The sequence below is a fragment of the Lepidochelys kempii genome, chromosome 11 (assembly GCF_965140265.1).
Source record: "Lepidochelys kempii isolate rLepKem1 chromosome 11, rLepKem1.hap2, whole genome shotgun sequence".
Classification (NCBI taxonomy): domain Eukaryota; kingdom Metazoa; phylum Chordata; order Testudines; family Cheloniidae; genus Lepidochelys; species Lepidochelys kempii.
Genome location: NC_133266.1, coordinates 18,563,336 through 18,579,657, shown reverse-complemented (window position 1 = coordinate 18,579,657; position 16,322 = coordinate 18,563,336). Strand labels below are relative to the sequence as shown.

At 46.2% G+C, this 16,322-nt stretch overlaps 2 protein-coding genes across 4 annotated transcripts in view; one reads left to right on the top strand and one right to left on the bottom strand.

The window, feature by feature from the left end:
- The window catches only part of R3HDM1 (R3H domain containing 1), a 167,092-nt gene extending 162,564 nt beyond the window's left edge, over positions 1-4,528 (bottom strand). The window contains exon 1 of the mRNA XM_073305350.1: positions 4,452-4,528. The gene's annotated coding sequence lies outside the window, so the exon portion shown is untranslated. The remainder of the gene's footprint in view (positions 1-4,451) is intronic.
- A 1,798-nt stretch (positions 4,529-6,326) lies between these two features.
- ZRANB3 (zinc finger RANBP2-type containing 3) overlaps positions 6,327-16,322 on the top strand; it is a 128,456-nt gene continuing 118,460 nt past the window's right edge. The window contains exons 1-2 of one of the 3 annotated variants that reach the window (XM_073305335.1): positions 6,327-6,414; positions 15,137-15,295. In XM_073305335.1, coding sequence (XP_073161436.1) covers positions 15,144-15,295 — 152 coding nt within the window. In that variant the 5' untranslated portion in view covers positions 6,327-6,414; positions 15,137-15,143. Of the gene's footprint in view, positions 6,415-6,443; positions 6,667-15,136; positions 15,296-16,322 lie in introns of those variants that run through there. The other 2 variants (XM_073305334.1, XM_073305336.1) reach the window with 2 other exon arrangements.

The following is a 16,322-nucleotide window of genomic DNA, read 5'->3' as shown; positions in this document are numbered from 1 at the left end:
AGTCCCGGCCCTCTCTTAAGGGTTCGAAATTTTACTCTGTACGTTTCAGATGTAATTTGAAATTGCTTTAAAACCAAATCCTTGAACTTATTATAGTCAGAAGCCTTAACAAGAGGCATCTTACTGAATATGTCCTGAGCTCTTCCAGTCAATTTTGCGACCAATGTGGTCATCTTGTGAGCTTCAGGAATTTTATGGAGTGTGCACAGTCTCTCAATGGTGAGAAAATATTCAGCAGTATCACTGGATTCATCATAATGTGGACATAGTCGCTCCCGTTTGTGGATTGTTGGGGAAGGATGGTTAGGGTTATCCAGTAGATTCCGCTCAGCCCTTGCCTTCTCCATCTCCAGTGTATGCTTCCTCTCTTTTTTCTTCTCCTCCATTTCTTTTTCCCTTGCCTCCATAGCTCTCTTGTGGGAAGCCTCTTTGGTTTTTTCTGCCTTGGGCTGTCATGTTTGCCTCTCTGTTTTTAACTAACTTTACACCCCAGAGTTAGAAATAAAAGACAAACGAAGAAAAACTTGACTTGTCAAAAAAAATAGGTTGTGCTGTAACCGGATACCTATGTTGTCTGATAGTGATTGTCAGCCTACAGAAAAATCCTTTAAAAAAAAACAAACAAACCACCAATACCTTCATCTCCAGGCCAATAGACAGAAAAAACTTCTAGTTGCTCTTAGCTTTAAAAAAAAAAAAAAAAAAACACCACACACACACCTCTTCAGGTCTGTGAAGAGCTTGTGAATTTCCCTGCAGGAGGTTAACTACCCTGCCTTTAGGTAGAGAAAACTCCAGGTCACAAAAGACAAATCCTTTTTGTCATAATGGGGAAGAAGGGTAAAAGAATTAGACAATAAAAAATTCAGTGGAGGGGGGAAAGCCATAAGCAGAATGAGCGGAGAAGCAAGCTTGTGAGCCAGCAAAAAGGGAAGGAGGAAAGAGCCGAAGGGAAGGGGAGGAAGAGGTAAAGGGACACACAGGCCTGAGTTTGAACAGAATTAAGTAGTCTATGCTTTCTAGAGGGTTGTGAAAACTTAATGAATAAATTTTTGGAAAACTGCTAAGGAATCCCATTCTAATACATCACACTCCTTTCACCAACAGTTGGTATTTGGGTATATTCACCAGCGTTCCTCATAACTGGACAGAACATTAGAGTCAGACTTGACAGGAATTTGCTATTATGTTTTTACAGAAAAACAGAAAGTGATTTAAATAATAAAATGTATGAACATTCTGCTAGAAGTTACTTGAGCAGCAGAAGAGTCCACCAACCAAGACCTACTACAATGACAGATTAGCACAGAAACTTTAACATGATTGCAATTTATAGCAATTATATAACCATCATTCCCTAATACAGTCACAATTACAGAACCTACCATAACAGAAAATTCCTATTTTCAATTCTTATTGCCAGTGTTTCCAAACAATGTCCCATGTGACAAAAGTGATGGACTATGTCATATGAAGTATGCCTACACCAGAATTATTCATCTCCTAGAATGGCAGAATGTTTAAATAAAGACCTTGGAAAAGTATTTCCAACCCCCCCACCGCCCCCTTCATTAAAACAGGAAATGCAAAATCGTATTTCTGCAATCTAACAACAACACTGGATTATAAAAGTGCTGGCACACAGTATTTGCTTTAGCATTCAATCAAGAACCTTGCAGCTACCTGTGACCTAAAGAGAAAAAGCACTTTATTTTCAACTACTTTGTCTTTAAACTTTATTCTATATGAAAAGAATTACAAATTGATTATTCATTGTGAACTGATGCTAAGGCCTTAGTTTGGGACACTTTTGTTAAGAAACAGGTTAAAAATAAGTGTTTGTGTATTTAAAATACAAGATCCTTTCTAAGTTCAAGGTTCCATTATGATCTATTACCATGTAGAGGCATAAAGCTTTTGCAAACTTTATTTTCTAAATACATTCACTTTCTAAGCGTGAACATCATTCTGGGATGTATTAGCAGGCGCATTGTACGCTAAACACAAGTCGTAATTTTTCCACTCTACTCAGCACTGATCAGGCCTCAACTGGAGTATTATGTCCACTTCTGGCCACCACACTTTGGGAAAGATGTGGACAGATCGATGAAAGGCCAGAAGAGAGCAACAAAAATGATTAAATGTCTAGAAAACATGACCTAAGAGGAAAGATTGAAAAAACTGAGTTTGTCTCTTTTCCAGACTAAACAACTGAGGGAGGAGGGGCGTGGAAGAGACAGGACAACAACAGTCTTCAAGTACATAGAAGATTGTTGTAAAATGAAGGGCAATAAATTGTTTACCTTAACCACGGAGGACAGGACAAGTAGTAGTGGGCTTAAACTGCACTAAAAGTTAGATTTAGGTTAGATATTAAGAAAAACTTCTTAACTGTCAGGGTAGTTAAGCGGAACAAGTTACCTAAGGTGGTTGTGAAATCTCCGTCATTGGACGATTTTTAAGGAGGTTAGACAAACACTTCTCTGGGATGGTTTAGATAATGCTTAGTCCTGCCTCAGTGCAAGGCATTGGACTAGATGAGGTCCTCTATTGAGGTCTCTTCCCATTCTACATTTCTATGATTCTAGGAACAGATCTTTTGCCTCCACCCCACCCACTTTATATATATATATATCACAAAATATACAAAGTAGAAAACACACAGCTGCAATCTGCCTAATCACACTATCCATAATTAGAACTATACGTAAAGAAATTGCACAGAATGTGTTTATCATGGAAATCCAGCTTATAAAGCCTGCTTACAACAACAAAATCAAGTCTTCAATATAACAGGTATCTTAAGATGATTACATTCCATTCATTTTTTAGTTTTTCTTTTGTAACCAAAAGTACAAAAGTGATGTAGCTTTTCTATCTACACTTTGGATTACACTGTGCTAGATACAACTACATTCAAGACAATTGTCCAGAATACATTGTGTACAACCATCTTCCAGTGTCAGAGCCAACAGTTATAATATTTCCTCCATCCAGAGTGAAGAAAGATTTAAAAAATGGAACCCATGTTAGCCCAAATCAATACAGCAAATTTGCACAGTATAGTTTCTTCGCAGGATTTTTAAATATATATTAAGTCTGAGCAATTAAGTAATTAGTAGTACTGTGTCTACACCAGCAGTACATTGCACTTTTATAGCACCTTTCATTTGAAGAGCTTCAAAGCAATTTAAGAGCCCTTAATTAATTAAGCCTCACAACAGTTAAGTTCCTTGACTTAAAGGCAGAGAAATGATTTGCCCAAGCAACTCACCTCCCTTTAAAGTTTCTTTTTTTTTTAAAATACCAATGCTACACTAACACATAACACAACCCTATTTTTGTAGCAAAAACATATGACATGAACCCATGCAGAATTGGTTCAGACATGAGACCACAGAGGAATTAAGGTTAGGATTAATGGGATAAAACATGGGACTACCTTATTTTAAAACAAGCAAAAAGCTTCACATCCCCTTGTACCAACACTGACCCATTTACATTGAATTAGCCTATTATACCTATATGCAGATACATTCAGAACTTTGGAAACACTCCTTTCTCTTGCCAGCATCATTAAATGCCAACTCCAGTTTTGCTAATCTAGCATCAGGGAGACAGTTTGTAAGCAGCTCCATACCCCATCCTTTATAATTGGGGAAATTTGAAAGATTCACTACTTCTTTACAGGGGCAACATGTTATAGTCACACCAGTTTCTCCACTGGTTCTCTCTCTTCTGATACCACCTCCGCAAATGCTTCTGCCTCAATCTAATTATAAAGCCACCCTGCACAGATGCAGCCCGTAAAAAAGATCTTTGGGGTACAACAAGCCCAGTGCAGGATCCCAGAGTGCAGCTACACTGAAAGCCCCTTAAGAATCCTTAGGTACAGCCAGCTTCTAAGGGCATCTCAGCATGCGTACTGCCCCCGATCCCCAGGGTACTACCGCCCACACCCCAACACAGGGGCCTCCCCCCAGATGCAGCCACCACTCCCAACCACCCCGGGCTCAGCTTCCCCCAGGGCTCCCCACCCCAGTGCAAGGGCCCACATGCCAGTGCAGCTCACCCCAGGGGGCCCAGTGCCCCACCCCAATGCAGTAACCCCCCCCCGTGCCCGCCATGCCAGTGCAGACCCCCTGACGCAGCTGCCCCCAGTGCCCCCACAGCAGTGCAAGGACACCCCCCCATAGAGCTCCCCCCCACCCCAGTGCCGGGACCGCCCCCTCCAGGGTACAGCTGCTCCCACCCCAGTGCCGGGCCCCCCTGCAGGGTGCAGCTGCGCCCAGGGACCAGCCACTCCCCCACAGGAGTGCAGTACTCCAGCAGCCCTTGGGGCCGGGCAACACCGCCGCGGACCCCTCACGCGGCGCGGGAGCCCTGGAACAAGCTCCCCTCCCCTTCGCAGGGCGGCGGGCGAAGGTTATAAAGGGAGGCGCGCTCCTTACCGCGATGGCGCTAACACAGCCGGGCGGATAAGGGCGGCGACGGGGCCGGCTCGGTGACGGAGTTTCACACACGAGGGAGAACTGACCCCATCACCAGCCCCCGACAGCAGCTCCGGTTCCTCCTTCTGCCGCGGCGGGGACAGAGACCCGCCCCCCCGCCAGTGCCTGCGAACGGCAACGCACAATCCCGCTGACCGACGTCAGCCGTAGCCATTTACAGTCCAGCATCCGCCTCCAGACCTGCCCCTGTGGTGCACATACCACTTGCGCATAAACTCGCCCACTAAGGGGCCTCTGGCCAATCGTAACCGGTGGTTTGACTGAATGACGGCCCTAATTACCAATAGGAAGCCGGTGGACAGGCACACAGAGCCCCACCTCTGTAGGTACCAACAACCAGTGGAATCGCGGCGTTGCGTTGACAGACGGTTTTCACCGCTAATGACAATCAAGTCGGTACTTGTTCCCGTAGTGATAATATAACCCCTTTCCCCGCGAGCTCTGGCACTGCGCCCAACTAGAAGGACCAGCTCGCTGGGAACTCCCTCCCTTATCATCATCAGCAGCAGCGAGCGTCTCCCCATCCGCCTAACCCTCCGCAGACAACAGTTCGCGATCGTGTCCCTAAAGTATAGCGCAGCCCGTGTTCGCCAGCGCCAGGCATCCTGGGAATTGTAGTCTCTTGTATTATCATGCTCATTGCTTGCCCCCAGGAGCCTGTTTACCAACTGGCCAGTCGGAGAGCACGGGACTCAGTAATGCTTCTTATCCTCACCCTCCACCTCACTTATTTACAGGGGGAAAGGAGTTCTGCCGCCGCCGCCTTCCGTACAGTCCTCAGCACTCTGCAGCCCCACCCATTGCTCTCCGGGCTCGTCGCACCGTCACTCGGCACCATACACCCCTTCAGCACAGCTCCCCCCATCTCCTATAGTAACTGCAATGCCTCTCTCTCCCCACAATCGCTGGAGTCCTTCCCACACAGCTCGTCCTACCCCTTCCCCCCATAGAGCCTTCCCATTCAGACAGCCCCACGCCCCACCATAGCTCCCATCCCGCGTCGCTCCCCCACCCCCCTATGTAGCGCCCCCCCGCATAGCTCCCACACCCCCATAGCTCCCACATACCCCTACATAACTCCCACCCCACTGTGTGGCGCCCGCTGCGTAGCTCCCACAGTTTCACCCCGCCGCCCCGAGTAGCGCACCCCTGCGTACCTCCCACAGCTTCACCCCGCCCCCCCCCGGAGTAGCGCACCACTGCGTAGTTCCCCCAGTTTCACCTCGCCCCCCCCCCGGAGTAGCGCACCCCTGCATAGCTCCCAGTTTCACCCCGCCCCCCCGAGTAGCGCACCCCTGCGTACCTCCCACAGTTTCACCTCGCCCCCCGAGTAGCGCACCCCTGCATAGCTCCCACAGTTTCACCCCGCCCCCCCCGAGTAGCACACCCCTGCATAGCTCCCAGTTTCACCGCGCCCCCCCGGAGTAGCGCACCCCTGCGTACCTCCCACAGTTTCACCTCGCCCCCCGAGTAGCGCACCCCTGCGTACCTCCCACAGCTTCACCCCGCCCCCCCGGAGTAGCGCACCCCTGTGTAGCTCCCACAGCTTCACCCCGCCCCCCCGGAGTAGCGCACCCCTGTGTAGCTCCCACAGCTTCACCCCGCCCCCCCGGAGTAGCGCACCCCTGTGTAGCTCCCACAGCTTCACCCCGCCCCCCCGGAGTAGCGCACCCCTGTGTAGCTCCCACAGCCTCCCCATGCGTGCGGTCGCCCCGCACCCCGTCCCTCAAACTCCCTGTCGCGGCGCTGCCCCTCCCGCTCATATTCCCGCGCACCCTCTGGACAAAAGGGAGGAGACGAGAGCGAGGCGGATCAGGACTCGCGATCGCAAACCCGCCCTCCCCAACCAGCGGGAAGGGATGAGTGAGTCGGTCGGTTGGTCCAGCGCGTGGTGAGACGCGGGGTAAGAACAACCCTCCTGCGTCTCAGCTACTTCCCGGATCCCAATAGGATCCCCGCGGAAGCGCCGCTCGTGCGCCCTCGGCCACTTATTGGCGGCCCCCCCCCCCCCAGTGGCGGGGGGTGTTTGGGCCCACGGCGGTTCCCGCTCCCGCTCGAGGTCACTTCCGGCGCCGGGGCTGAGCGGGAGCGAGCCCGCGTGAAACCGGCGTCGTTCTGGGGAAGTTTGGTGGCGGCGGCTGCAGCGGCAGCAGTGGTAGGTGTGAGTTAGTCAGTGGAGGCGAGGCTGCTCTCGGCTTTTTCCTTCCTGGCCCCCTACGGATTGCGGGGCCGGCGGCGCCTTGCATGGTGGGGAGCCGCGATTATTCCCTTCTCCCCGCCCCCGGTCGGGCTGTGGACTAGCGCGCCCTAGGGTCAGGGCTGCGGTGTGTGGCAGGCCGTGTTCAGTGGAGCTTCAGCGGCTGTCTAACGCCGCATACCACTGTCTGGCTCTCTTCCCCCCATAATGCTGCTCGCCGTGGCTCCCCAGGTTGTGTCTAGGGTGGAAGCTGTACCCTTATTGAGCGGTTTGCTTAACTGTGGCGGCTGTGATTGCGCTGTGTGGGAGTTCATCTATGTAGGGGGACATGAGGCTAGATCGACTTGTTCTTGTCTTGAGGAAGATCCTCATCTCAGAACCACGCCTGAGACCTCTGTTTCTCTTGTGGATTCATCTGAGGGATGTAGATCCGTGACCACCCAGTGGCCAGTGACCCTTTAGAAAACATTGCAACTGTGTCATGTCAACAGAAACCTAGAAGTCTAGGAATCTAGCAACTCAAAGTAATTAATATCCACACAGTATTTGTTAGTTCCGTCCCCAAAATGATTTGGGATGGCAAGCATCTGACTGTAGAACCCTACTTCAAATGAGAAACCCTCCAACATGTAGAGAGAAGTTAAACTTCACAGCTGTGCAGGAAACAGTCGAATGGTCTAGGACGGGGGTTCTCACCACAAATATTTTGGTGGCCTGAAAATGTGGACACCAACTCTTGCTGATGACCGCACTGACACTTTTTCCTAAAATACTTTATTAACTTTAGGAAAAATAAATAAATATGCACATATACACATCCAAATCATTGTAATTTATGTACATTTATTTTTTTTACAGACTCAATAATAATGCTGGGAGAAGTTATATTTGTGTGTTTGTTAATATCACTTTTCACAGGACACTTAATAGCTACCTGGGAGCCTGTGATAAGTGATATTAACAAACATACAAGTATCACATTTTACAGCCTCCCAGGTAGCCAGTTAGTCTGCTGTGAAAAGTGATACATGCATGTTTCTTAATATCGCTTCTCAGCAAGCCCCAGGACAAGCCCTGGATGGGAGAAGTGGAGGGGAGGCAGCAGGGCCCTAGGGGATGGATGCTAGGCTTGGGGAGGCAGCTGGGGTTAGGTGTGATGGGGTGCGACTAGAGCTGGCGGGAGGCACCCAGGGTAAGAGCCCACTGCAGCACAGCTAGAGCCCAGGGCTAGCGTCTGTCTCTGCACAGCCAGGGCCAGGATTGGTGCTTGGGGCCAACACCCACCAGAGCCCAGGGTCGGAGTCTGCTGCTCTGTGGCCAGGGCTGGGGATCAGTGCCTGGGCCCAGCGGCCACTGTTGCATGGCCAGTGCCCAGGATAAGCGTCCAGCGCCGTGGTAAGGAGCCTGTCGGCATCCAGCGGCATGGTTCGGAGCCCACCACCGGGGATCTGCACCCGCTGCCACGTGGTTGGGACCAGGCATCTGCACCTGGGTCTGGCGCCTGCTGTCGCCTAGGTTCCGCACCCGCTGCTGAACAGCCGGAACTGGGAGTTGGCAGCTGTGGCAGCTGGGAATCAATGCCTGGGGCTAGCAGCTGCTGCAATATGGCCAGTGCCTGGGGTCAGTGTCCAGAGCTGGGGATTGGAGCTGGCCGCCACCCGGCTGGAGTTCAGCACCTGCCGCCAGGGATCTGCACCCACTGCCGCGCAGCCGGCATCGAGGATCTGCACTTGGGTCTGGTGCCTGCCAAACAGCCAGGACCAGGGGTTGGTGGCCGTGGTCAGCGGCCAGGACTGGAGATCAGTGCCTGCTACTGGCAGCCAGAGCTGGAGGTCGGTGGCTGGGGATTGTGCCTGCTGCCACTCTGCCGGGACTAGGGATCGGCGCCCGGGCTGGTGCCTGCTGCCCCATGGTCAGAGATTGGTGCCCAGGACCAGCACCTGCCAGAGCCCAGGCCGGGGCTGGTGGTTGGCGTCCAGGGCTAGCGCCTGGGGTCAGTGGCCAGGGTTAGGGGTTGGAGTGAGCGGCTGGGGGTCAGCAGCTACCACCAAGGATTGGTGCCACGCAGACAAAGCCAGGGATTGGAGTCCACCTGCATACAACCAGAGGTTGGAGCCTGAAGCTGTGTGGTCGAAGGCCAGCGCTACGTGGCCAGAGCTGGGGGGTCAGTGCCTGAAATACCACAGCTGGAGCCAAGTGTTGGTGCCAAATCCCCATGGTTGGAGGCCTGGTCCATGCAGCCAGGCTCCCTGAGTCCTACCGCCCAAGCCTGCTGCCCAACCACCCCAGGACTGAAGCCTAGGTCCCCCCCTCCCCGTGGTAGGTCAAGTATCCCTGTTTTACTGATGGGGAAACTGAAGCAGAGTGGTGAAGTGACTTGTCTAAGGTCGCTGACCCGGACACTGGCATTGCTGAGCATAGAACCCAGGTTTCTTATATCCCAGTCCAATGTGGTGTCTGCACTCCATCCTATAGTAAGGAAAAAGTAATAATGAAAAAAATTAGGAAAAAGTAATTTTGCCAGTGGGCAAAAACATTACAAGCGTAGATATGCTAGGTAGCTATCCAAGTTATTGTCTTACATAAGTTTTAAGGGGCAAAGAGATTGTCTCTCATCTGTGAAGTGCTTGGCACAATTTTGGGTGCTGTGAAATGAGTATAAACTCATATTTGCAGAATGTGGGCTTTTCATCATCATTGCTTAATTCAGAAATATTGTCAAAGGTCTGGGAATAAGAATAATAATTTTTTTAAATAAATGCTTATAAAGAATGTCTATACAATCAATAAAACTACTAATAAATCAATATACAGGCTAGGAGAAGAACAGGATTAGAAATGCAATTTTGTAAGAAAGAAAAAGTGGTCTTTGAAACTACTTTTAATTAATTTCTTAAAACTACATCTTAAGTTGAGTGTTTCTTTAAGAAAATATTATAAATTTTACCATAGATGTCAACGAGAGCTTTAGCCAAAGCATTTTCTTTTTTGTGCTTGAGGTAGCACCAAAAGGCCACAGTCGGGATCAAGATGTTATGGTGCTAGGTGCTATAATAAACACGTAGTAAAACAAGGTTCCTGTCTTGAAAGCTTTCAGCCTATCTTAAAATAAGATGTAACGAGAATAAAACATTTGGTGGGAAAGGAGGATGAGGGTAAATATAGTCAGACTGCTCTCTTAATAGGCTAGTAAAGAGTACAACCTCATGGTTCCAAATAATGTAATTTTATATCTATGTATCAGTAATCCCCACGTATACCTTCCCTAGCAATTATGGAGTTTCTCCATTGTTCATTTGTCAAAGCTCAGTGAATCAGAAGGCCTCTAAATTTTCCCTTGGTCTTATTCAGCAAATGAGAAATTAGAGAAATGTTCCAAAATTTTGAAAATTCTCTCCCTGTAAATGACCTTTGTTTTATATCCAACAGAACTCAGTTATATTTTCAGATAATAAACATTTATTTATATGAATGCTTCAGAAGTTACTCTCTCATCTTTTCTTGCTATTGAATATGTTCAATCATCATACACTGCTCTTATCAGTGTTAGGATATAGATATTCAGGCCTGTCTGTAAAGGCCTGTACTTTAAGAATTTAGGTGTATTCTTATCACTTGGCTAGTTAGAGGTATAAAAGAAAGAATCAAAATCACTGTCTGCCAGTGTAAGGTCCTTCTCTTACTGTGACAGTCGGAGGCCCTGTTCTTAGGCTAAGGCCTTTGGCTAAGTGACAGAGGCAGCCATAAGCTGGGAAGAGACCAGTCACATCCTCACATTCCAAAGTAGTCACATTGAAAGAAGGTGCTATTGGGCTGTTAGGAATACAATCCTGTCCTGATAGTGCCTATCACCTCCAGAGAAAGGGAAGTGCCTAGAAGATGTAAAAGGAAATTGAGGTTGTTAGTTTTCTGTCTGGTAAGAACTCACTTATCAATAGACACAGCTGGGAAACTCTTATGTCTTTATAGATGTTGTTGTGAAATCCTCACTTCTGTATTGTTTTGTCATTATAGTTCCCACTTTGCTATTGTTTATTGGCATGGTCTCTGTCTGGTTCTGTGATTGTTTCTGTCTGCTGTATAATTAATTTTGCTGGGTGTAAACTAATTAAGGTGGTGGGATATAATTGGTTAGCTAATCATGTAACAATATTAGGATTGGTTAGTTAAATTTCGGTAGGATGATTGGTTAAGGTATAGCTAAGAATATTACTATATAAATTAGGGGCAAACAGGAAGTAAGTTGGGATTCGAAAATAAGGAAAAAGGAACTTGTATTTAAGCTTGCTGGAAGTTCACCCCAATAAACATCGAATTGTTGCACCTTCGGACTTCGGGTATTGTTGCTCTCTGTTCATGCGAGAAGGACCAGGGAAGTGGGAGAGTGAAGGAATAAGCTCTCTAACAATCAGAGGATCTCAAAGTCCTTGATGAAGGTGAGTACCACATATGAATTTTACAGATGGCACATGTGACCTCAGTTAACTGGTTAAACCATATAATTTTAATTGTTTAAACAGTTAACTTTTTACACAATATTTACAACCCTACCAGAAACCATATCAGAACCAGCCCCAAGCAGGGGCAGAGAATACTGTTCCACACTTAGGGTTGACAGTCTGATACCCACAGAGGAAAAGGGCCAGATATTCTAGGGGTTGCCCATTTTTTTGCCGCTACAGTCATGTGCCTGGCACCCTCTCTAAGGCAGCAAGTTTGGGAATGTCAGGGGTCACTGGATCCAATCCACAGTCAGTCACTGCTTTTGGGAACTGCCTTACTCCTTTCCATTGGAACTGGTTGGCTACTGAAGCTGAAAAATTGTCATTAAATGTTATTGCTCATGGCTACTCTATTTAAAAATTTCCACTCCTTGCCCCTGATCATCCCCCTTTCCCACCCTTATTCTTCTCACAAGAACCTGTCACAAACAGAATTGGCCTCGTTGTTTTGTCTGGGAGCCATAGGGGAGCTACTTATAATCCAGAGCTTTCTATGCAGATATTTCCGTATCATAGAGAAGAAAGGGGGACTATCTTGGTCTTATCCCAGACCGAGGAGACTGAATAAATACATATGCTGCTTCAGATATAAGATGGTAATAATTGCCTCCATTGTGTTTCCAGAGGCTCAAGATTGTTTTATAGTTCTTGTATTTCAGGACATGTACTTCTGCATGGCCTTCACATAGTCCACAGAAAGTACTTAGAATTCACGTTGGGGCCCAGTTGCTGCCAGTATAAGGTAATGTCATTTGGACTCTCCACGGCATTAAAAGTCTCTACAGGATGCCGATCTCGGAATGAGGGGCATCTATGTCTACCCCCTACCTGAATGACTGGCTGATCAATGGGATATTCCAGCAAGAAATGGTGGCAAGCCTGGAATATGCCCTCTTCCTGTTGTCATATGGCCCTCCTGTTTTAAGAAAAATTGTGTCTTATCCCATTACAGAGGAGCTTTGACTCCAGATATGTGCAAGTCTATCTTCCTGAGGACAGATTCTTGATGCAGTTGATAGTACTTGGGATACAGCCAAACTCAAGTACGATGGTATGGATGTGTCTGGGACTGTTAAGTAAAATGTCAGCATGTACGTACGAGATTCTGCTTGTCAGACTTAACTTGCAGCCCCTGTAACTCCAGCTCAGATCTGTCTGTTCATAGAATGAATAACAGTCGTGGTCCTATTTTGTGTCCTGTCAGAACAGAGATGGTGGTGAGAACACAAGAACGTATATGGTGGGATATTGTTCCTACCCCTTTCTCCAGCAATTACTTTAATCATAGATGTTTCAAGGACAGGTGGTGGACCCACTTGCAACTCCACATCAGCGTCCTGGAAGCCTGCATGACCTTTCTAATGGTTCTCCAAAACTCCACAGTGCAGATCCCAGTGGACAACATTTCCAGAATGTACTACATAAACTAGCAAGGAGGTGTATGTTTGTGTCCCCTCTGCCTCGAGACTATTGAGCTCTGGATATGGTGCCTCTGACATGGGATAATCCAATGCTTGTTCTACTCTGAGGGGTCAGTAACAACTTGGTGGACTTCCCGAGCAGGCAACTGGTTGCCAGTCACAAATGGTTCCTGCAGAGGTCCATAGTAGAGTAGATATTCCTTTGCAGGGGACTTCTGATAATAAACCTTTTTGCCACTGCTGTCAATACCAAGTGCCAGAATCCTGTGCCCCCTGTACTACAGGAGTCCAGGGTTGCTACCATTTATTTTCCTTCTGCAGTGGTCCTAAGGCCTCTTCCGGCCTTTTGACCAATTCCCCTGATCCTCAGGGTGATTTCCAAGATCAAATGAGACAGAGCCAAGATCATTCTCATTGCTTTCTACAGGCCATGGAAATTTTGAGAGACAGACCTGCTGCACATCCTTTGAACTGCTTATCCCTCTCTCAGATCTGAGCAATATGGTCTTATAGCACCACGGTCAGATACTGCATCCAGACCTTAAGTCACTGCAACTGGTATTGTGGCTTTTGGCTGGTTAAGCACCACGGATAGAGACTGTTAGGTCTGGAAAATATTAAGAGCAGGAAAACTTCCGCTAGAAAGAAAAAGTTCTTGATATGGGCAGCCCAGCCTGGGCTAGACCCAGAGCAGACATCAATACCAAAGATCCTCAAACACTTATTGATTTCAGGGTCAGCCTCACCGCAATCTTGGCTTGTCATCCTGGTGCAATTGTGTTCAGTTTTTTCTCACTTGATGGCATAGAGGTTTTTCAAAGGACTCTTACTTGCCTGGGACCTCAACTTAATCCTGCAGGGGCTCACAGAGCCTCCCTTTAAACCTCGTTCCGAGTGCTGCTTACATCATCTCACTCTGGAACCGGTTTTCCTAGTTGTTGTCATTTTAGACAGAAAAATGAGTGAGCTTCAGGTGCTTATGGCTGAACCTCGCCACACAACATTCTATAAGAATAAGGTGGTGCTGAATCCTTACCTGAAATTCATTTCCAGTGTGACTTCTGAATCAATCTACCTGTCTTCTTTCCTAAACCACACACTGTACCAAGATAGAAGCAATTGCACACTAAATGTTATTGGGGACCTTGCTTTTATTATGTTGATGGAACCAAACCATTCACGCTGTTTCCTGCTTCGTTCCTGATGTGGTCGGCCAGTCCTAAGGTCAGGTCATCTCATCTTGGAAGCTATTGAAATGGATAATACAGTGTATCTCACTTTACTATTGTTGGCTGGTGTGCCTCTCCCACTGAACATCACTGCACGTCAGAACACAAGCAACATCCTATGTCTTCTTCAGAAATGTTTCAGTTTCCAAGATCTGCAAGGTGGCAACATGGAGTAACCCACTGACATTTGTAAAACATTATGCCTTGGGGCTTATCCACCAGGTCAGGTGCCAAGTTTGGGAGAGGTGTACTGCAATATCTCTTTGACTGATGTAGCTGAGACTCCTCCTCATACCATTTGGAGGGGATACTACTTGTCAGTCACCAGCGGTGGGAGCAACACTGATACAGCCTCGAAGACTGTGGTTCTTTGAGATATTGTCTGTGGATCCCATGACCTGTATTCTATCTGCACTTTTCAGAGTCCTCTTATCATGGGCTTTGAATTGTGAGGGAAGTAAAGGTCAGGATGGCTGTAACTCTCCTTCATGTCCTCACACGGGCACAGGATGCATGTGCATCCCTGACAAATATTGCTATTCAGAAGAATCTGATTTCATGCACAGAGAGTGGGATCCATGCTGACTAAAACATTTCAGAGAACCACATTTACTGTAGGGTAAGTAACAGTTCTTTCTATGCTCTGTTGTAGATGGTTGTGATTTTTATTTCTTAAAGTTGTGCACTTTGCCTGTAAACTCATCTATTTTTTGTAAATCTGTGAAATTCTTAAGATGTTAGTCTGTGATACAAAGGATAAGAGCTTTTTTCATTTAGTCTTAGGGTTCATTGTTTTTCTTTGAGTTATCACGTGAGTTTTATGATGGGCAAGAGGACAGTATGGGTTGGGTAAACTAGAGCTGATCTGATCTTATGCCCAAGTTGGTGGTAAACTTTTTAGGAATATATGTGCCCTTTGTTTCAATTTAAACTTTTTGTTAATCCTTGATTTTGTGTTTAGTCTTATCACGTTTAAGTCACAGGCAAAGGGTAACTAAATGCATCTGATAAATATCATGTTTATCTGATAAATGCATCATTCAACATGTTCTAAACCAGCCTTCTTAGTTAAATGATGAAAAAGCTTGAACTGCAAACCAGGAGTTAATTGTCTAAACTAACACCTGTTGAGAAAGTAGTACAAATCAACATCTATATCATTTAGCAGTTAATCATTTCGTGATAGGACCATTAATTATTGCTACATATAGCTATAACTTGTATTGTATTAGAGTATTCAGTACCCAATTCCTAACCTCTTGTTTGTTTCTTGCAGGGCCAACATGTCAAACATAATCCAAGAAACTTCTACAGCTGGAACTTCTTGTTCTGAAGATGCTGATACTAAGCTATCCTTCCTACCTGAAAAACTAAGGGAAAGATTGCTTCCTTTTCAGAAGAAAGGCATTTTGTTTGCACTTCAGAGAAGCGGCAGGTAAAGTGCTTATCTCATGGTATACTGAAAGTAGTAATTCTGTTTTAGAAATCTGTTTCTGGAACAGTTACAAAAGACTTATAAAAACAAGTGATAAGTTTGTAAAACATAACTTGCATTATTTATTAGTAATTCTATATGGCTTAAAAACAAATTTTAATTTTCTTAAAGAGTAAGTAGATACTAATAATGCTGTATTCCTGAGCAACCCTGCAATACCAAACCAGTGTCTATATGAAGGTAAAAATCAGTAAGGACAGAAAGTTTGTTTTATACTTCTACTGGGTTCTCAAAAACTGATTATTTACTCGTTTCTATAGTTTTTTTGGGGGGGGTTAAGGGCATAGCTGAGAGTGTTCAAGAGAAAAACTGCTTGAGCAGTTGAAAGGTAGAGAGATTTTGTTGAATAATGGCTGCTAACAAATGTGTGACCATTTCAACTGCATTCATTTGGGGTTGGTTTAAGCAGGCTTGTGGTGACTTACGAATTAGTACTTTTCTGTTATGTCTACTATCCTATGCTACAATCTAAATTCTTTTTTGTGGGGAGGAAGTGAGGAATTAAGGCTTTGCCTGTATTTTTGTAAAATTAACCTTTAAGATATTGTAAATTGGTGAAGCAAAGTCTGCCTGAATTTGCAGATGGGCTACAACAATGGTTCTGAGCAGCTCCTCTTTATTTTGATGGAGTGTTAACTCTGAAGCATAATTATGGTAATTTAAGAGTCAAATAATTGGTAATGCTGTACTGCTGATCAAAGCATACATTAAAGAAGACTGATCATATTATGAAGATCTATGCAATCTACTTGAAAAGGATACTTCAGGATAGGTTGGAGGTGGAGTCTAGGAGATTGCTGCCATTTTATTCATACCTTGAATCATGTCTATGATAATCCATTGTGAGGGAGGTGATACTGAGGTAGTTGGAGCCAAAGCTATATAGTTTAAAATGAACACTTTTAACTTTGTCTAGAAGTAAACTCTGAGTCAGGACTGACTACAATGTTGTATGATCATTAGAGCT